General features: G+C 39.3%; 1 protein-coding gene across 3 annotated transcripts in view; it reads right to left on the bottom strand.

Annotated features, from left to right (window-relative positions):
* Nucleotides 1-22,662, bottom strand: part of LOC129732425 (uncharacterized) — a 269,530-nt gene that overhangs the window by 15,607 nt on the left and 231,261 nt on the right. For 2 of the 3 annotated variants that reach the window (XM_055693312.1, XM_055693311.1), the window contains exons 5-9: nucleotides 21,903-22,222; nucleotides 3,521-3,670; nucleotides 1,973-3,435; nucleotides 998-1,759; nucleotides 20-867 (exon numbers count right to left, since the gene is read on the bottom strand). In XM_055693312.1, the coding sequence (XP_055549287.1) occupies nucleotides 20-867; nucleotides 998-1,759; nucleotides 1,973-3,435; nucleotides 3,521-3,670; nucleotides 21,903-22,222 (3,543 nt within the window). The remainder of the gene's footprint in view (nucleotides 1-19; nucleotides 868-997; nucleotides 1,760-1,972; nucleotides 3,436-3,520; nucleotides 3,671-21,902; nucleotides 22,223-22,662) is intronic. The other variant, XM_055693313.1, reaches the window with a different exon arrangement.

Consider the following 22,662-nt stretch of genomic DNA (forward strand, 5'->3'; position numbering starts at 1 on the left):
ATGCTCAAATGTAACTTACGTTTAAAATCTCGTCAGCAGCTCGCGTGAGCTCCTCGAGAATCTGTTCGTCCCGTTTAAGATCTGCTTTACGATCATATTGTCTGTTTGACGGTTCTAGCACAGGTTTGACTAAATTCTCGTATTGCGGTTCAATAACCGGAACCGTTGTTGTCGGAGTACCAGTAGTTTTTTCAACTGTGTCGCTGTCGATACGTTGACTGTGCCGTAGCAAATCAGGTTTGTCATTCGTCAATTGCCAGGTGGAAGGTTTTTGAGGTTTGGCTTGCGAAGAACTTGTAGAAAGTGCGGAAGACGTTGACAGGGGATGCATGTTAATCGAATTACGCTTAATAAACGAGGAGGTAAGAGTTGTGGATCGGGTAAACGTGTGAGGGCTGGCAGTCTTTGCTGACACCGATGACGACGAATTACCCGATGAGTTGGACGATTCGTGGCTTTTGTTTGTGTTGACACCGAAGAATGACAGTTCATGTTCGCGAAGTTGTCGTGCACCCGACGACAACCGAAGTGATGCCCGTTCTTCGTTTCGTGCTGTGCCATTCGTTTCGCTAGCAGCCGTCGGAATGTGGCGCTTGAAATGCGTCGACAGTTGCTGTGGCTGCGTTGTAATTTGCTGAGATTCGATCGTTTGCGGTGGCTGGGTTTTCACTGGTGTAGCACTACGGTTACCAACTGGCAGTGAGCAAGGTTTGCTACTAGGCTGACCGCTAGGGGTCGTTGACTGTTTTTTGATAGGGGTAGGACTTTTCAAAGCAATGGACATTATGTTGCTATTTCTGAGCTGTTTCTCGTTCGTAATAGTAGTGGTCGTTGTTCCGGCTGATGAAGGTTTCACTATTTCAAACTCTAAGAGATTCAGTAAAATTTACGTCAATAATTAGTAACAATCATAAGCGAGAAAACTTTCAGGAAAAGGTAAAATATGTACACGGCGGATGAACTATCAAACAAATCGTGCGTGCACTCCGTGACTTACCTGAGGTAGAGTTAACGGTGATTGTAGTGTCCTGATCACGATACTTCTGATAACTTCTTCTGGCTTTCAACCGACTCCAGCTTCCCGACAGTTCGCTACTGCCTCTCTCTTCACTGTTTCCCGCCAAATTTCCCAGGTAGAGCTTAACTTCTTCATCGGCTTTAGCACTATCATCACTGTCGTATTGCTCGGCCGCATCATATAGTCGTTTCAGCTGGGTTAACTGATGACTTAGAACGCTTGATCCCAGCTTCTTCATCCGAGGAGCTGCGACGGGCTTTGCGCTAACATTCGACACCATACTAACCGAGGAAAACTCATCCGCACTCGATCGCCGGATGCTGTTTTTGCTTATGTAGGCTTCAAAGTCGGACAGTCGAGATTCGTTCGTAGATCTTCTGTAGGCAGCCACGGGGGATCGGTAGCAGGATTCGTCATCGTCTATGTCACCATCTAGCGATGTTGCATATTTCGCTACTTTCAGCTTGGGAGCTTCTCTATAGATGCTGCTAGCTGAGTTCGATTTGGAGATCGAACTGGAAATCAGTTGAATCGCAGAGCGACCTTCGTCATCTGCGTTGCTGTCAATGGATTCCCTACGAACTGCTTCGAGCTTCTTCATTGCTTCATCGAATTGAGTTGCCGAGCGCATTGTTCGCATAATTAGTGATGTGGACTTTAGTGGGCTGCGATCCGAAGGATCACTTTGTGTCATACCGATAGTAATCTTGGTAGTAGATTTCGAATTCGATTCGGATGATTCTGCAAATTTGCATTAAAGAAAAAACGAATGGTGCGAAAGAAAAATGACAGATTTAGACCAACAATAGGTGACCGTTGCACAGAATTAGTACTGTTTTGGTCCAATTTGGCGTGCGTCGTGGAAGCGTTTGGTTAGAGTTAGAAGGAAATGTGCGGCGATAGTTCATCCTCGAAAAGATGTCAAGCTTGTTAGGACTTTATTTGATAACTTACCATCAGACGCTCGAACACTCGGTGAAACTTGAGAAAGGTTAACCTTAGTTGAAAAAGCACCATTTACTGTCATCGGTTCTTCACTTGTCTGTTGTTTTTCATCCAATTCACCACTCCAATAGTTCAGCTCAGTTGACACAGGTCGCAATTTCACTCCCCATAAACTTTCACTATTTTCTAGATTTTCGCCTAACATGTAGGGTTTCGGTTTAACGGGTTTGTTCTTCAGGATTCCGCGAAGTGATATTTCATCGGCCGAATGAGCATCACTGTCGTCCGAAGTTACCGGAATTTTACGTGCGTTATTCTCCGGACGACCAACTGTAGTGGTTACCACTGGAGGCGCTGTGTAGACAGGATTGTCCTTCAAATCCGACTCATTGATTTCTTTCTCCAAATCGCCGAAATGTGTCACCGGAACTCCAGAATTGATAGCCTGCAAGAAGGACGAACCTATCGATCCTCCCGAAGACCTCCGACGCCTGCGAAAAACATTCGTAGGTGGCGGTTTCTCATCTGTCTCGACGATGTTCACACGACCCGAATCAGCAGTGAAATGAACTTCCGTTTTACAAAACTCAACTTTCTTCTTATTCCTGTTAAAGTCATCGATAAACGTATGGGTAAACCCATTCACACTCACTGATGACTTCTTCTCGAACATATTTTTCAAACTGTCACGAACGTAACTGGTTTCATCAACGGCTATCGAATGTCGTTTGACATCCTCGTCGTGGTAATTCGACTTTACACTATCCTGACCTTCATTGATGATTTTAATTACCATCGCACTACTCGCAGGTTTTTCCTTATGATCTCCTAAGGTTACAATGGTTCCTCTCGAATGGGCGTTATTGTCCGTTCCACCACTAGACCAACTAGAGCTGAGATCCGATGAACGACCAATTCCACTGTCCGTAGAAGAGTCCATTTTCGCCATAAACCCTGACTGTTGATTCATTCTTTCAAATCCGTAGGACTTTCTCCGCGAATGCCAGTCCTCAGAATTACTATCGGTCGAACCTTTACGGTTCGACTCTAAGCTATTACTTTTATAGGAATCAGAAGAACTGCTAGTCTGTAGCTGTCCTAACCGTGTTTCGACTTCCGTTATGGTGACCGAATCATCTTCATCCTTGCGTTCCTCGCCTGGGCTCATGTCTTCCCGATAGAGTGACTCGTTACTCAGCCTTCGCAACTTCCCACGAATTTCTTTCAACGATTCCGCTGTGAGGAAAGTGCTAGACGATGCTTTTCCGACAGCCACAGCGGTTGGTGTCCGCGGTGACTCCACCTTTGGAACTGGACTCTCCGTGACATTCTTTAGAATATTATCCAGTGCAACGAAATCGATGTGGTTGTTCCTCATGGCAGTATTCAAACGGCGACCGTTCTCCAACTCTTGGCGAATTTTCCTGACGCTAACGGAATTTTCTGGCAGATCAATTGGACGGGCGTTGATTCTGTTCAAACAAGAAAAAGCATTATTAAGAGTGCGTCCCACTTAGTATGCATAAGAGCACAGAAACATGCAAGTCAACCACTTACTTTGGTGCAGTTTTCCTTGGAAACTGTAGCGAACGACGGATCTTGCTGACTCGCTTCCACTGCGTGGGTTCGACGTCGTCATCGAAGTTCGTTTCGTCGCGTTCAGTGGCTAAATCTTCGATTGAGATGCTCTTGCCGCGGCTCAGGAAACTGCAGAGAAGAAAAAAACACACGATCAAAACTGAGGAGGCACACTAATGATAAAGACGGACGGAAACGAGTAGATATATGGGATTAAAAACAAAAAAGCTGCTATTTCTGGTTCAGCGAAATTCAAATCAGGTTCAGTGGCCTGGAATTTCTAATTACTAATTTGCATATAATACAAACACTAGAGCAGACGGCAACCGATCATTGTCGACCACCAGCAAACTAGCGGCACTGGCGATTGCCAAAAATTGGCTGATTCAATTCTTTTCCCATTCGTCCCAGCTTACCATGGTGTTGGTTAATTATTCTAAAATGCCTCCGGCAGGGGCTGCAGTTCTTCTATACGTTTCCTTTTTGCTCTCTTTTCGACTGCACTACCTCCAGAGATTGGCGATCTTTGCCCGCTGCGGTTGAACTAGCGACTGAGCGTGCCTTCGTGAGCCGCTTGAAGGCAGTTGCGATCGCGCAAGACTTTCTGTTCGTCACCCGAACGCGAACCTGAGTAGGCGCGCGCGCGTGAGCAAGCTGTGGGTCATAAACCATTCACTTCGATCGTTGGCTCGTGCCTACAGATTGTAGGCACCTCCTTCAGCCGGCACACGTGGCCGATCGACAGCACCAGGTGTGTGGATTTCGCGACTTTTCCTGTGCTATTTATAGCCGTAACTATTCCGATGGGTCGCCCCTTTGAGCGTAAGCCGGCAAATGACTCAATATGTTGCGCTCATTGCAGTTGCAGTGGCCAGATGGCTCCGCAGCATGAGCTTGTTCCGCTCATGAACCTTAATGACTGCTGGAAGCTAAACTTAATCCATCAATCAATAAGAATTATTCTTAAGGGTGCAAGCAAGAATGTGAGCTGTTTCTTTTTCGACTTGAAATCTTAAAGGTCATGGCAGGAATAAGAGGTCTATTGGTCCACTTTGAATGGAGGTTATGTGGTGTAGCTTTTCATTTATACTCGGTAGAATATGTCCAAGCAAAACGGTGAAATTGGCTTTTCACATTTTTTACATGTTGTCTATTCTAAAATTGTTTTATAAATTTTCTGATGTACGACATGGGGGTAATCTGAGACCAATTTTTTTGCTGGATTTGAGAACGTTTTTTGTAATACCTAGAGAGCGCTATTAAAAAGTCTGCCGAATTGTTATAATTATTACAACATTTTTTTCAAATTAAATCCAAATTGAATCCAAGTAAATCCATCACAATTCATAGTTTTTCTTTGAAAAATTGCGGATTTATACTTTTGCATATTCATTTATATTTTAAAACAAAGCTCTGAGCCCATTTACCGGCTTTTTTGTGTGCTTCAAAAGAAATATGTAGTAAATGACGTAATATTGCAAATTATCTGCAATCTTACTTTAAAAGAAATAAATATACTTTATATTGGATTCTATTGTAAAATTTAAAAAAAAAATTGTATGCAGATTTAACAGACATTTGGCACAGTATTCATATAACTTAAAAAAATATCAAGAATGAAAATATTTGCTTACCTTAGCCAAAAAGTCCCAGAACTGTGGTTCGAACGAAAAGAACATTAAAACTAACATTTATGCAACATAAGAAGAATCTAAAAACTCTTGATGAATATTTCCTATCACACAATGTTCTTACAATTTATTATTCTAAGATGTTCCAAAAAACCAAAATGACAATTGCTGTAAATTTTCATGTATCATGTTCAATAAATTGCATATTCCAAGGCGTATGGCACGTAAACGGTTTCACATAATGCAACGTGCTCTAAATAAAAAAAATTACATGAGATTCATCGTTGGCGAGTTTTGTACTTTCAGCTCTCAGTGTGGCCCCAGAAAAATCTGAAAAAAATATTGATTTTTCTCATATTGAGGATAAATTACCGTAGTAGTAGAAGTTCATGAGATTTAGATGGTTTTCCTCATGAAACACTATCTCCACATTTTTTGTGTAATATCGATTTTTGACGTGAATAAACTTTCAAATATTAATACAAAATAGAAACATTCTGTTTCATTGCAGTAAATTAAATGCGACTGCTTTAGATACCAGTTTAGTATTGAAAGACTTCAATCAAAACATGATCTTATTCGATAAACCATATTCTTGAAAATCCTACTGAAAGCGACTTTCTGTAACTAATCGTATTTAGATTTGTTTTTCCGTAAAATTTTTGAATACAACGCTTATGTCTTGGTTGGAAACCACCCTTTTATTGTTTGCGATCGTAAAGGTTGCTTCATTTAGAATCCGGAACAAATAAAATAGCTCTATTTATGGTTCGACTTAGGAAAAATGTTAAGTAGTAAATATGGAGGCATTTTATTGTAGGTACTTAGCCGTCTTAAACATCTTCCTGAATTATCGAGAACAATGAAGCTACTTGGATGTTGCTCATTGTTTGTTAATTTCATGCTTGGGGCCGAAATAAGATTCACGGTTAATTTTCTGGCAATCTGTTTTCATTCTTTAATTGTTCAGTTATAAAATGTGCTACATAACCGATTTCTCCATAAATATTCTTCGAAAGTCTTGTAGATTCCGTTTACAAATAAATATGGGGTTACCGCTAATAAAATAATTTATTACAAAAGTTCACATCAATGGACAACGTAATCCTAATTCCCTAACAAAAAAAAAAAAAAATAACATTATACCTGCAAAGTTTTCAACCAATGCCCCTTTGTGATTCTCCATATGCGATAGCTTCTAATTTTTCGACTTAGCAGGATGCTGCATAAAATAGCGAGCAACGTGATATTGATTTGTAAAACTTGCCAAAACCAATTACATAATGGGATTTTCGGGAAGAAAACTATTAAAACATGTAGCCATCAAACTTAACAATGCTGTTGCATTTGTTTTTTTAACGTTAAATCATTCGGGCAGGTAAATGTGGCTGAAAATGTTGAAATTACCATCCCCTACCCTATGTTTCCATGTCCATCCTTTGTACTTTGCCAGAAGCTTCTCGTACAACTTATAAGAACGTGTTTTAGCCACTAGGTTTAGGCGTCTTTTTGGGTTGCTTACAAGCACGAAAGTACGGATCCTCCGGACAGTACTATTGTTAGCTCTACATTTTTTGGTGATATCCCGATCGGAAAGTCATACGTTCGACCACTAGGGGTGCAATTCTGCCCCACTAGGGGCGCTGGTTTCTAAACGAATCAATCTTTATGCGAACGGTTAGGTAAATGGTACGAGTGTAATTCGAACAATCACATTAATGAATCTGCAGATTTAAAAAAAAAAACTAAAAACCATTACAAACTTGGGTCTTCTTCCTACCGATTAGGATGAAAGCATTCCAGCTCAAAATACCTTGAGCTTGACGATCAGCCTCTTTCAGTGTCCACGCTTCATGGCTAAAGCGTGCCACCGGGAGAATCAGTGTTTTATAATGTTTGCATTAAGAAAATTGCCGATTTTTTAATGCTTTACCTTCACAGACACTGACGAAATCACCCATGCAGCATCAATTATAGCAACCCATGAATCAGCAGAAAAAACTGGACAGCAATATCAGTCGAACTCTAACCGTGATGACAAAAACAGTGAAGCTACTCCGTTCAGAAGAGTGCACCTTCAAATAACGGTACCCAACCACGTCGAAAACGAATATTGTGCTGCACTTTACCGAATACGTTCCAGCATCTATAACATATCGGCACTATTGGACAACAATCAAAGCATTGAACGAAAGCCCGGTCCCGGACGACCGACTCCTCTGAGCGACAAGGAGCTCCAAAGGATGCTTGAGAGGAAGACCAAGGGAAAAGTGGTGGCTACATCTCTGCGAGTGCTTGGCCGGGAATTCGGTGAAACCGGCCAAGCAGTGAAAAAATATCTGACGAACATGAACATACCTGTCCGGAAGCGGACGTCCCGTCCGCTGGTGCACTGGAATAAGATATTTAGTCGAATTTACCGGCGAATCGCGACGTGGCGGTGGTAATGGACGACGAAACCTATCTCACCCTGGATGGCAACGACTGGCAAGGCACATCGTATTTTATTTCCCCCACGAAAGAAGTTAGCTCCGAGGTGAAGATCATTTCACACGCCTAGTTCCCCAAGAAGCTGCTGCTGTGGATATCAAAGTCGCTCTTCTGTCGCTCCGAACTGGCCGTGAACGGAGAAATTTATAGTACGAAGTACCTGCCGGAAGTTGCGTAGTTCATCAAGAAATACCATAAGGGTGAAAACGCGGCCAGATCTGGCTTCGGTCCACGCAAAGTGATCGTTGGAGGAGATGGAACGGCCGAATATCGATGTAGTACCCAAATCGGCGAACCCGCCCAACGTCCCCGAGCTGCGTTCCATCGAGAATTTCTGGGCAAACCGGGAGTGTAAGATCTAATCCAACAGTTTTGTCGCGAAAACTACGGAGCAGTTGATGTTTTCGTCCGCATGTTTTCGTTCGCCAAGACGAATTTTCCGGTTAACTACCGGAAGGCCGCTCACAAGGGCGCAGAATTTTTTACCTTCTATGGGAAGTTTTTTAATTTTAAATGCGAACGTTAATCAGTCATAGCTCATCCCTCTTAACTGAATTGATTTCTCAACATTTATCGAAGAGCATTTGGTCCGTGGTGGAGTGTTCCTCTCGAAAACCTCATTGGTATTCGCCAAGGTTTACTGCAACGGCCTCCGTCTGTCGAACAGGATGCGGAAGAAAATCTTGGTTCACGGAATTAAGAGGAGTTATGCCTCGATAATTGCTAGTCCAGACGTCTTGGATTTTTTGTAGATCGGGCATATGAAACCTACAAACCAGTCCGAGAGCAATCTTTGATTTATGGGAAATCAGGTTCCCCTCCCTGTCGTTGCACATGACAAGGATTGGTACATTTCGGTTCCTGATTTCGCTAATATTTTTTAAAAGCTCCTCTCATCATGCCCGAAGATTCTTCGCAAAAACACGCTGACGTTTCTTCCGGTGATGGAATCTCTTTTCAGTAGCTTTAACTGCTCGATATCTTCCTCCGTTCTGAGGTGTCACAGCCGTAGCCAACATGTGAACTTTGGCGCGGTTCTTTTCATCCGTCGCTCGCTGGCCCCTCATTGGACGTTTTTTTATTCTTGCTTACTTTTCGTCGGTCTAGTTCCGCCACTGTTGTTGTGCCAGTCACCGACGCCCAGGTAGGCGACTCCATCGAGGATCCTAACTTACGACCTGTTGATTAACGCACCGGCGCTAACGGCTTTACTTCCTCATTAGGCTGTCCCAAACAAAAATCGATGTTGAAAAAGTCAAGGTGCTCAGCCCTAAATTGAAAGTTAATGTTATTTATAGCATTTTTGTAGTACATTTCGAGTTTATAAAAAAATGTTTTCAGGTTGCCCAAACGTGATTTATGAAAAAATGACTTTTTTAAGCTACAAAACCACTCTTTTGCACTTATTTCAAATCTGTTCGATTCCTACATTCTTCCATATATTTTTGTATTTTGTGGGATTGTTCTTGAATATTTTGCATGGTTTAGTTAAGCATCGCATTCAAATATTTGATTCACAGAGCCCATTGAACATCACGAAAAGGTGATTTTTTCTTATAATTTTTAGATAAAACCCTTCAAAACACATATACCAAAAATTTTTGATCAAGAAATGAAATTTTTACTGCAAAGCGGGACTCAAGACGGAAATTTACAAGAAACAAGATCCTGGATATCTTATTGAAGGGCTGAGATATTGGCGTTTTTACATGTGATGGAAAACTATGCAAAAACCAAAATTGAAAACACAATTTAATGAGCTCTACACTCGAAAATATCAGTTTATAGACTATTGAATTTTCAGTGCCGACATGTACTAATACAGTTCCACTTAAGGTATGAAAACACTCCGGCAGGTTTTGACGTAGAACTATTTCTCTCAGGAAGTTCGACTACATAGGGGTGTAAAATGAAAATCTTAAAACGGAAAAAGAAAAAAAATGCAGTCATACTTCGAAATAATGCAACCTCGATATTAAACAATCTCGATATAACGTTACTTGATATAACGTAACGTTTACCTCGATATAACGTCTATTTAAAATGTATTGAAATTGAAAATAAATGCTACAGCAACTGTTTTTGGGGCATAAATTGCTTCAAAACAAAGGTTTGTAGGTAGTAAGTTTTGAAACCAATGAAACCAATGCAAAAATTGTCCAAAATGGGCATTAGAGAGGTTTAAAAATACTAAGAGGTGATGGAAAATAGTTTTCGCGCATCCTTCAGTAACAATTCACAGTCTTGCATCAATTTAAAACAAATTCTTCGATTGTTGAAATTTCCACTAAATGGGCACAAGAAAGGTTCAAAAATACTGATAGGTGATGGGAAATAGGCTTCCACGCATCTTTGAGTAACCATTAACATTCTTGCATAAATTAAAATTTTTTTTTCGCTTCGATATAACGTAACTCGATATAACGTATCGAAATTAAAAATAAAGTTGCCTTATATCGAGGTATACCTGTATGTCCAATTTCAAATGCTAATAAATCGGTTAGTTTCCAATGGATTTCTTTCGTTTTTGCAGTAATTGATTAGAAAATCATCTATACATCTGACCAAATATAGAAAAGTGTAAAATTGTATTGTACTATTGAAAATTGTCAAACCCTGTTGAAGCACTGATTTGAACATCTGATTGGTCACCTAATGCCTGCTGTCCCTAGCATGGTCGGCAGAATTATATACTGGGAATGCACTTAATGCACCGATCATTTTACTAGAGGATGGCAACTAAGTAGGTCCTAATGGATGGCAACTAAGTAGGTCCTACAGCGTCAGCTGTAGGAGCAGCGGCACTTCCTCTATCAAAAAGCAGCATCAGCGGTAGGTGCTTTGGTTGTAGTTTCTCCAGTGAAAAGCTCTACCGTATTTTGACGACACACAAACTATTTTGGGTTACTGGCAACCAAAATCTGCCGGCCGTATTTAGTTTTTAGTGTGTATTATCAGAGTACCTTAGATTTGGTAATAATATTTAAATCAAATGTTTATAAGATTTCATAATATTTTACTTTCTTCCATCCTATTAAACAGATTGCACAGAGGTTGAAACTTGTTTGTACCACATAGTGTTTGTCCCTGTCCTGTTTTTTTTTATATGTGCATATTAAAATTCGGTAGCACTTCAAATCTTCTTTTGAACTCAATTTTAAAAATATTTAATACAAGTAATGTAACAAACAACCTTATGTAGTTCCAAGTCAACCTGGCTTTGCATTAGAATGCTGCAGAAAACCTGCCGAAATAGTCTCGTGCCCTATTTATTTCTTGCGTCGCAAAACTATTCGGGGCTAAGGAGTGACTCACACTGATGAAAATTTCTACAAGTTTCCTATGACTGTATTTTAAAAAGACACAAGCTGAACGTGTGACACTTATTATAGTAAATTCAATACGCCGGTGATTCCACACCTTGTAACCAATAAAAAGTGACTCATCATGTCTTCGGGAATAAAATATTTGTTCAATACAACAGGGCACTGTTTTCGATCACTATTTGGTAAACTACGATAACGTATTTCTTTAGCGATGAAATTAAAGTGAAGTGCAAAGGGGAGGAATTGGTTGTTTCTCATTCAAAACCATAAAAATTGTGAGTAAATTAAGATGTTTGGTTACCGAGAATAGCTTGCACCTATAAAATTATAAATAGGATATGGTAATGTTCAAATGCCCAATGGGCTAACTAGCAAAACTTTATGAAACAAATCACGATTCAATACTGCACAACCAACAGTGCGCACATTATTAGCGCTTTTCAAGCAGCTTTCAGTATGGAAAAATCATTTCTTCAAGTTTCTCCATCGAATTACCTGGTTATTTTCCTGTTTATAGCTTAGCACTCAACCTTATCTAATGTAAACTTCATGCCACAGTAATGCTCTGTTGTTTTTTATGCCAATTTTTTGACATGTAGTCGTAGCTCGGCCAACGAGGGAAAGCTGATTCGTTATTCACCACCATTCGGGTGCACGAGAATTGGTAAACTTTTTCACTTTAACTTAGTTTTACAGCCCGATTATTCATGCCCTCGGCTTTCCACGATCACCAATCGAACGGCGAGATTTGCAGAATTATTTTGCACTGCTTCTCAAATTGTTTCACCATTCGCTGCACTTGAAACATGACTCGCACGCTCGCGTATATCTAAATCCGGTGTTGTAGTCAACCAATCAAATGTTGTTTGACGAATGATCTCGTCCAGACGTGTCGAACATCCATACTGTCTGACGTGATGATGTTTCTACAAATAAATGACCAAGCCTGGTACTGAGCGGCAAGCTGCTTCGTGAATCTCCGGTACACTCAACTTAAAAATGCGTTGGACGTTCGCATACCAGCCGGCTGCAAGCAAAGTTGTCCCACACAAACCGATCCAAACCCCAAGAATGAAGGGAGCAAGACGATGGCGAAATGTCCCGTTGCTAAAACCGTATTCAATTCGCAACATCACCATCGGAGAACCCGTCGTCGCTGGCTGATCAACTGCACTTCCAACTTCCTTTACAACCATCGTCATCAACAGTCTTTCTCCGTGCAGTACCTGAGCCTGTCTTTCCATACATCCATCTGCCAAGCGAACTATTTGAACGTACAAAGCAGTGGTCAACTAGAAGAGTGTTTGGGGCAATCAAGTCCAAGTAAGTGGGTGGACTATTTTTTGTCGATTATATGCTTCTCTTCGCGCTATTGTTGAAACTGTTGAGTTACATTTTGCACAGGAAGGCCACCCCGCCGCCGGTCTCCCGCAAAACAAGACAAACTGCACGGGAGCTGGTCTCGTTTCGCGACCCAAAGCTTCGGCTTCCGTTCCATTTACATAAACGAACGCTTATGCGCGGTAATTGAAAGGCCAGAATGAGGAGTTTACCGATCGTTTTCTCTTTGCAACGCAACAAAACAACGCGCAGCAGCGGTGATTCATATTGAATGATAATGGAGGCTGGCTCTGATTTGCAAAAAAAAACACTTGCTGATGATTTTTCTTCACTGGATAAAACCAACTTGAATCATTTCATCCGTGAAGCACCGTGCAAAAACAAATGCTTTATTTTAAATTAATCTTCTTTTTTGAGTCAGTGAGGAATGAAATTATCGTCTCCGCCAAACTGGTGTTCGTCACTTGTCGCGTTGATGTTTCCGGGCGGAATGTATACCATTCAAGCAGTGCACACTGTTTCTAAAGCTGCAAAAACGTGAAATTATTTTGACCCAAAAATATTGATTTTAGAGTTGTAGTGTCATCAGCAAAGTTCTCAAAATAATTGATTTTAAAGCGGTAGCGGTTTTGGCAAAGTTCTTTAAGTTTTTATTTTTCATTTTATGGAAGTTACCCACTTAAAAGTGAGAAACAATTTGTGCTTTTCTTATTTTTGCAAATAGAAATCCACTTTCTTCGGTTGCGGCAAATTTTATTAGAAACTATTTTACAGTCGAATCGCTTCACAACGTCATTTCAAGAAACCGTCGTAATAGGGAAATGTCGCAATAAAACGAAGAATTTTTATGTATGCAAAACAGAAGGGACCATTGAGAATGTCGCAATAGAGAGATTTGTCATTATGGAAATAGTCGTTACAGAGAGATTCAACTATATTTGCCAATTGGGATAGAATTTAGTAAAGTTTTCTATAGAGTGGCCCAAATAATCAATTTTTTTAATATAACTTTTTATAATTATGTGAAGAAAAAAATAACTTTTTATAATGATTTTCTGCAATTTTCCAATATTTTATAATATTATATGCTATAACAAAACATTTCCTCGTAGAAAGTGTATTTTTATCTCTTATATTTCTTTAGTTACTGGAGATTTTTATTGAAACATTGCACTAATAATCTAATAGATATGTACGAAAATCGCAAATATTCGCAGACGGAAGCATTTCTATACCAAAGTATAAGTGAAACATCATTAAACCCGGATATAGACATTTGTTTATAGTTTTTGGTACATTTGATATATCTGGTAGTAAAATTGTGCATTATTAAAATCAAAATTTTCAATATCTAAAGAAGTATAATAAATAAAAATACACTTTTTTTTAAATTGCGCGTTTATAGCAAACAACGTTGTAAAACATTGAAAAATTGAAAAATATCACTATGGAAAGTTATGTTGAAAAAATCGATTCGAAGGGTATTCTGTAGAAAATACCACAAATGCCCTTTCAAATAGGCAGATAGAGTGTCTTCGGCAAAGTTGTTTCTTGTAAAATTTACCACAACTTTGCAGAACAAAATGGATTTTCATAAGCAAAAAAGAGAAAAATACATTTCTGCCTATGGCTTTCAAGTGAATTATTCAAAAAATTGCAACTTCTTTAAAATGAAGAATAATTAATAAAAGAACTTTGCCGAAGATGCTACCGCTTTAAAATAAATTATTTTGGGTCAAAACAATTTCGATCACATTTTTCCAGCCATGAAAACCGTGTGCAGTGGCTCCCAACTGGTGGTTCGCAGCTGGGAAAGAGATTGCGAGGCTCATTGAAAAAGGCCACAAGGCACTTGCTAATTTTGATAAGTGATAAATTTCTTATTAAATAAAGTGATAAATTTCTTTCTATTTTCCTTTGTAAGAGCCAACATAAAGCAATGCTCTAAATCAGTGCTAAAAATCCCTGAAATTCGTTTAATCGACAGCGGAGTTTTTTGTACTTCGCAAACGGGGTTACGAAGTTGAAAAGGTTGGGGATTACCGATCTAAAGTGCAAATCAGTACAATTTGAGCTGTTAAAATGAGACTAATCGCCGCTTTTTAATTTAGATACATTTCTTCAGCCTATTCGTTTTACAAATTTGCAAATATTCCTTGATACTAACGTAAACTCATCACAATAATTTGTCATTCCTCGTTATTGCATTGTTTCTAAGGTCGATTTCGCGATAGGTCGGATTAGGGCCCTTGGGGAATCAAAAAGAGCTTAAGCATGGGTTTATTCTCAGGCACTCCAACCAATTCCCCTTCCTTCACGCTGAATTTTATAAAATACCTTGGTGTGACATATTACACACAAGCACGGATAAATAATCAGCATGCCACTTGTCAATGGCGGTATTGCTAATAATAGATGTGCGGGATACAGCAGACACCCGGACATATCGATTCTGGTCGCAGTAAATCCGTACAGAAAAAAGGGATCTTAAGCAAACCTGTATTGATTAAATCGAAAAAAAATATCCTCAAGCTTGAACTGGGTACCTATATGAAAGATCATGGATTTTTAACCATTTTTATGAATTTTGGTACTTTTAGCTGAACCCGAAGTGCGTAATGTCTTCAGTAACTAAGTAAAAGTAGAAGCGACGAACCTGGCGAGCGAATACTGTGCTACTTTTTGACGCATTTCTACCCATTCTAGGGAAACCAGAAATTCAGAGTCAGAGGATTGGTTAAAACAGTTTGAACTTGTGGGTAAAAATGTTTCCCGCTTTTGTCGACCAGTGTAAATATTTTTTTGACTTATTTTCCCCAACTCTTCTCATTTTGTTTCCCTTATTTTCAAATCTAAATAATATTTCAATCTTACGATATTTTTTACTATTATTGTCTTTCATGTTATGTCCGATAATTGTCAGTGCAATTGCGTGAAAGTGAAAAATAACAACCATAAAAGAAATCATTACCAAGACAAGGAAATATTTCACTATCACTCAATGTTCATTTTGTCTTCCACCTTTTTTTCGTATTCGCAAAAAAGATCAAGTTATCCGTCAGTCGCAATATAAACTACAGTCCCTATATTTACAGTCTGGTTCATAGAAAATCATGCAATCTGGCAACCGGATTATTTGATCAAAATAGTTGGCAATGTTTCAGTTTTTGTTCAAATTATTGAAACGTTGAATATTGAATATTCGTCTTATTGTTTCAACTATTCATAATTTCAACTATGTTTTAAATACTTGTTTGCCGTCTTTAATTTTTTTACTTAGAGCATCAGATTATGATAGAAACTTTTATGTGTGATTTACTGTCTCTTATATAGTTCCTGTATGAATATTGAAATAGTTAAAATTATTTTGATATTTTTTAGCACACCGCGGTCTCAATAGAGCAAAGCCTTGGTGCTACATACCGATTCGGAACTCGACCTTCTGTTTATTTATACACAGACTTCGCAGCCGACTATTTAGTGTACAGGACAATTGTGGGGCTAGCGCTACGATCCTACTGACACTAACAGCCTCTCTCGAGCCGAGACTCGAACCTACGACGACTGGCTTGTTAGGCCATCATCGCACCTCGAAACCATCTGGGTCTCAATACCTCCCTAAAATTTTAACTTTTCTAAACTATTATGTTCGGTTGGCTCCGATACCAGAATCCACCAGACTGTTTATATAGGGTCTGTATTATAAACGTATTCGTTCGATTCCCACCATTCCAAATTTCTTGAGAATTTATTACTCTGAGTTTTGGTGTGTAATATGTTATTGTCTAAACTCGGTTTGTGGTATTCCGCGATTAGTGATGGAGGACAAAAATACTACCGCAAAAACCTGGTTTCGGAAAGTCCGTTCATGGATTTTGGAGTTTTATTTTGATACCACTTGCTGTTTGCTTTTCATTTTAGCTTTAATAAATGGGAGGAACATCTAGTTGGATTTTCAGCAAATTTGCGTACCTTTGCGACATGTTAGCTGCTGTATGGCGAACTCGAGACGTTTCGTCTGCTAGTTTTTGCTTTTTTTGTGTTCTTGGTGTGTACAAGAAATGATGCTTTTTCAACATTTTTTGGCAATAACTCGGTTTGTGTGGAAGCTATCTATTTTGTGTCTTCTACAAAGTTGTGTGTTTTAATAATATACAAATATATGCCGAACATTATTATCTTCTAAATGTTACAGTTTTTTGTATATTTGAAAAAAATAAAGACAAGTCTAATATAAAACGTTATTTATCAAAAACAAGAAGAGTTAGAAGAAAAGTGCTTTTAGCAAAGTTTTTTGTGAGAACTTTATCTATAACTTTGCTGAAGACACCATTTCTCTAAAGTGTAAGACTAAAAAGTTAGATTTTGCAGCACAACTAGCGGTTGAGTTTCGAACTAAAACTTATTGTCATGATTTTAGCCTTTTTCTATACTAAATATCTTCGAAAGATAGTTTGTCAATAAAACCATTATTCGGAGAGCAAATGAATTAAGTTCCCGTTTCTGAGCTCTCGTACCACTGTGCATAGTGCTAACTTTCTGTTCGCTCTGCTTGGCCAGCTTGTACGACTATCCACAAAAGTCCAGGGGATTAAGGTCCGGGGAGGCCACCAAGTCCTATCGAGAAATCCGTTAAACTGTCTCGACACCACGCTTGGACAATATTCGCCGCGTAGACCGGTGCACCGTCCTGTTGAAGGACGTAATGATCCTTCCCGAAGTGCCGGAGCCAAAACCTTATCTACAGCATCGGCCCTGGTTGAACTCGATAAACACCAGTGGGAGCTTTCCACGCCTGGATACGATCCCTAAACCATCACCGATACGGCGCTCTGGAACCGCGGAATATTTATTTGGGGCAGGGGGATGCTGGCCAATGTCGGTGCCCACAGCTGATTATTTTGGACATTATGCGGCTATTGTAAGACAATTTTTTTATCAGATAACACGAACACCCGACTTGCGTTCCGCCAACAACTTTACTACGACGTCGCGGTACTCTTTCATCGTGCGTGGTAAACAAACAACAAATATCAGCAAGTCGACACTATAGACACTATATATATAGACCTGCGTAGTGAATGACAGCAGCACTGGAATCGCTGGTTTTTTATATTCTTGTTATTTGTTTGATACAAATTTTTCATTATGTTCATTTTGGCTCGCACGTTTGACAGTTATTTTGGCTCGCTGCGATTCAGTCCGCAGGTCTATATATATAGTGTCTATTGACGACACCATGCGCCTATACAGGTGGTAGACGAAATGATTGAGACAGGCAAAACTATGTCAATTTTTCAATGGATAGAACTTCACGAAAAACCAATCAAATTTGACGAAACCGGTTTCATTTTAATAGAAAACTATCCCAGTTTCCTAGTATTACTTGAGGGCTTGAGGTGACCAACGAACACTGAAAATATTTCAGATTTTGGGAGTGTGTGTCAAAATGGAACCATCGAGATATAAATTGTTGTTGAGATGGGTTGAGTTGAGTAAAATTTTTCTTGGGTTCGCAGCACCCTAGCAGAACTCAACGAATCTTTGTGGGTGTGTAAGCCTTGCAAAACTAAACAATTTTGCAAACATTTTTTTGAAAATTCATCTGGCAAAAACGAATTTACACTGAATAAATATAAATTGGAAAACAAAAAATGATTTTAAAAATATGAAGGTTCCTTGACGGATTTTCGATCTTTGGGTACCAATTATAGTTTATTGGTAACATATGAACCTAAAATAAATAAGATGTCAGAAAAAGCTGCATGCGTTACAAAAATCTACATTTTGACATACACTCCGAAAATCCGGAACATTTCTTGTAGAGGTTTGTCACGTCAAGTTCGCAAGTAATAATAGGAAAGCTAGGATAGTTTTCCAGTAAAATGAAACCGGTTTCATTAAGTTTGATTAATTTTTCGTGAAGTTTTGGCCATTTAAAAATTGCCAAAATTTTACCTGTCTCAATCATTTTGTCTACCCCCTGTATATGCGGCTAAAGCGACACCAATACTAAAACACAGAATGCACATGGTGCGCACCAACACAAGGACGGAAAGTTGTATTCGAACTTATCGAACACCTTGTATATTATTTTGATATGTTCGATATTTATGATGATTTTTATGTTTAATGATATTTTTGATACATTTCTATTGTGGATATTTTGTTATTTTTTTGATATTTTAACCGTTTAAAATTTTGAAATGTTTAAGACATTTTTGACAATTTTAAAATTTGAACGTTTGATAGGACTCTCCTAGCTGAACACTACACATGCTTCGCTCCACAAATTTTCTGTTTTAAAAACATACCGATTTTATGTTTTTAAATTAGTTAACGTTCCCAAACACTACAAACCCCCCCTCCCCCCCGCGAAACTCAACGCCAACACTTGCCGCCATGAAAATTACGTAACGCTGTGGAAGAATTTGCTTAACCGTTATGTACTCGGCAATTTTAACACACGTAAGTACTCGGCAGGGTACCCGGGACCCGTCAAAAGATTGGAAAATTTGTCTTTTTTTAGTAAACGGGACCTAAAGAGCCATTGGTCCCCATATGGTTCCTGCAAATCCGGATCTCCGGGGCCAGGTTCAAGTTGCGAGACAAATTTTAACAATTGTCAATAAAACCAAACAATATTGGTATCGGAATCCATGAAATCACTCCAGAAGTTGACTTTTATAAATTCTGAGTCCATTTTCCGAGTTATCCTTGAAATGACCACTCTGGAGCAGATTCCTGTGGGGCCCTATATGGCCACCAACATGAGTGGATAGAAACCCTAGCAATATGTATATCAAAATTCCTGAAATCACTCCAGGAATCTTTTTTGAGTTCATCTGTCAATTTGTCTCCAGAAGGCTATTTCAAAAACTTATGCGAAGCTTTTTCAATTCAGAATGTAATGATAAAGGCTTTATATTTTTATTTAGAGTTTTCTGGCCCATTGTAAATCGTTTATTATTTCAAGTTTTTGCACGAATAACAAGTCGTTTTAAGTCTGAAACATAACAAATATAAAAAAAACTTAGTAATATGAATAAAAAAAATAACAAATAACAAAATTAGCAATCGTTGCAAATGTCCTTGCTGTGCTCGTTGCATATTGGCTTGCAACATGCTGTACACGTCTTCCTTGTCTTATTGCGTTTATTGTCCAAATTTTTGCAAATGTGGCAGACGCCAGCTTGTGGGACTCTTCCAGTTGAGTCTCGTTTGACCGAGGTAGATGTATCAGCTGCAGTTGTTGATCCGAGTTCTTTGCCAATAACTTGCTCATATGCATATTGCTAGGGTTTCTATCCAATTATGTTGGTGGCCATATAGGGCCTCACGGAAATCTGTTCCGGTGCGACCATTTTGAGGACAACTCATCAGTTGGACTGTAAATAGATGTAAATCGATTCCTGAAGTGATTCCAAGAATTTTGATATGCATATTGCTAGGGTTTCTATCCACTCATGTTGATGGCCATTTAGGGCCCCACGGGAATCTGCTCCGGTAAGACCATTTCGAGGACAACTCACCAGTTGGACTCGAAATTGATGTAGATCGATTCCTGGAGTAATTTCAAGAATTTTGATACCAATCTTGTTCGGTTTTATTGACAATTGTACTAATTTGTCTCACCGGAACATGCTCCCGTACATCCGGATTTACAGGAACCAGATGTGGTTACAGGTTCATGTCAATCCCAGATTCTGAAAGAAGACAGATTTTCCAATCTTTTGATAGGCCAAGATCGAAAATCGGTCGAGAAATGAATTAGCAAGAAGCATTTCATTTTGTGGGTACCCGGGTACCCTGCCGAGTACTTACGTGGTAAAAAATTTCGAAGCCCCCCCCCCCCCTACAAACAGACAAATGATGGAAAATGGTTTATTTCCACTAGTTAGGAGCATTCCATAAGTTTCAGTTGTCTAAGTTGACGTTATCCTTGGTTTTTGAAGCAATAAAGTCTGACAAGGTACCCGGGTACCCTGCCGAGTACATAACGGTTAATAAAAATGCTCGTTTTTGAAGAGTCTCTCCAGGGATTTTTTGTTACGTAGCGCTGACCCCCTGACGCTGAGGGATACCCCCCCCCTTCCCTCCTATAAGCGTTACGGAATTCATTGATGCCGCCAAAGTGAGGCAGTGTTTCACAAATCAAGATTCTGTATCTTGCTGGAATGAGCAACATACAGATCAGAAGGGGGCTGTCACATCTGAATTTGAACAGATTGTGTACAGGACCATCAAACCATTCGAGGAAAGTGGAAGGGTTGTACCCCAGCAGAAATCGGGTAAAAAAAAACAGAGTGCGAACTGTAGCGTAATCAAAGCGGTTAAAGGACGAAATTCAATCCGATTGGCAAGAAAAAGGGCTCGTGAAATGAACATGAGTCATAACACTATGCATAAAATAATCGAAAACTGACCTTGGATACGGAGCTTTCAAAAAATAAAAGATTCACGGATTATCTCGCAGAAATATTGCAGACGGAGTTACCAGATCTCGATTGCTACTAAAGACGCACGCTGCCACAAAATATTTAAAAAAAAACTATTTGCGCAATCACAATAAGTAGAATCATCGTGTATATAGAGTATCTTTGTAACATTCCAGCTGACAAAAGGGGAGTGGAGCGATTCCAGAATGCTTCAGCTGTGCTGGTTTGGAGTGCAACAGAGGAAACTTTTCACTGCTATTTATCGACAGAGGTGTGGAAATTAATAAAGAGCACTATCTGCAACACGTCAGCCTTGTGCCAAGGAAGGTTCTACTTCTGACAGGATTTGGGTCCAGCGCATTTGACATTGGTAGTTCAGAAGTGGTGTAAAGTAAATTTACCGTATTTTATCGCATCTTCTTCCGATTTGAATCCATCGGACTTCAGCATTTAGGGGTACATGCTAGGAGAGCTGAGTGAAGTAAAACACATGACTTTGGACGCTTTTAAGAACCGTTTGATGAAAAACTGGGATGAAATGCCGATCGGAATTGTGCATGCGGTTTGTGGTAATTTTGAGAAGCGTTTGCGGGCCGTAATCAAATGCAAAGGCAAAAGATTTTAATTGAACTGGTTCGACTGTAACTTTACTATTGATAATAAAAAGAACCATGGAAGAAATATTCCCCTGTTTAATTTTATGGCATTAATGAGGTGTATCACTTTTACGGTGACACCCTGTATTTTGATATAATTGCCATACATATATTTTGGCATTTTTGGTATTTCAATAGTTTCGACATCTAGCAAATTTTTACATCAGAAATTTTCAACAACTTTGTCATTTTTAAATTTTGGACATTTTTGTCCAACCATTGACCGTTTAAACATTTTTACATTTTAGTCATTTTTCATAATTTTACAACAATGCAATTATTTTCTAAGCTAAATTATTTATTTTTTTTTTGGGACGAACGAAAATGTTCTTCTATTTTTTAATAATTTATGCTGTGCCTTTACTACCAAAACTCGTTTGAAGCCCAATTCTGTCATACACATTAATAGTTGAAAAAATTAATACTTTTGATGGAAATAGCAGCAGCTTTTTTTTAAATTAAAACAAATTTTCACTCACCTCTCTGCGTCGACCGGTTGCTCCTTTGCCGAGATATCTTTGAACTTGTCGAACTTGTGCCGGCTGTAGTCAACCGTACTGTTGTTGTCCCTGGTGCTGCGGAGTCCACCCACGTTCGGTAGCCCAGGGACGCTGGAATGCGGTTTGATACCGAAACCGGTCGCCTGTCCGGTGTTCGACTGTGAAGAGGTTGCTATTGCCGATGACGTCGCGACATTTGCAGAAGAAGACACGGCTAGTGGCAGCGACGGCTGTGAGCTCAGGTGTTGTGAGTTACTGTGTGGGATGCTGCTGGATATGGTGCTTTGAGGTTGGTGTGACTGTGACAGGAAACAAGATAGTTAGTTATTGTGCTGCTTTTTGGAACAAATTTCAGTAAATGGCAGTCGTTGGAAAGGTTTTGTTTTGGTGTTCAAATGTTCACGGAAGGTTCACGGATTCAAACCTTGCGCTGTTCACACTTTCAACTTAGAAAACTTGATAGGAGATACAGTGGATTCTCAATAAAAAGCGGTACACCATTTTCGTAATAAACACATGTTATAATAATTTTAAATTCAATTCGATGGAAGTTAAGGATTTATAGACCCGTGAGCACATGTCATAAATTATTGATGAGCCATAAAAATAGCCGATATGATTGATTCTGCAGTAACAAAAAAACCAGCACCGCCTCGCAGGACGAGAGCCGGTCAAGCTCAAAGGTGTGTGCATTCGAGTTGGAAAAAGTTGTACACCAACATGCCCAACTAGCTAGCGG

Source organism: Wyeomyia smithii, chromosome 3, assembly GCF_029784165.1.
Source record: "Wyeomyia smithii strain HCP4-BCI-WySm-NY-G18 chromosome 3, ASM2978416v1, whole genome shotgun sequence".
In the NCBI taxonomy this organism is placed as follows: Eukaryota; Metazoa; Arthropoda; class Insecta; order Diptera; family Culicidae; genus Wyeomyia; species Wyeomyia smithii.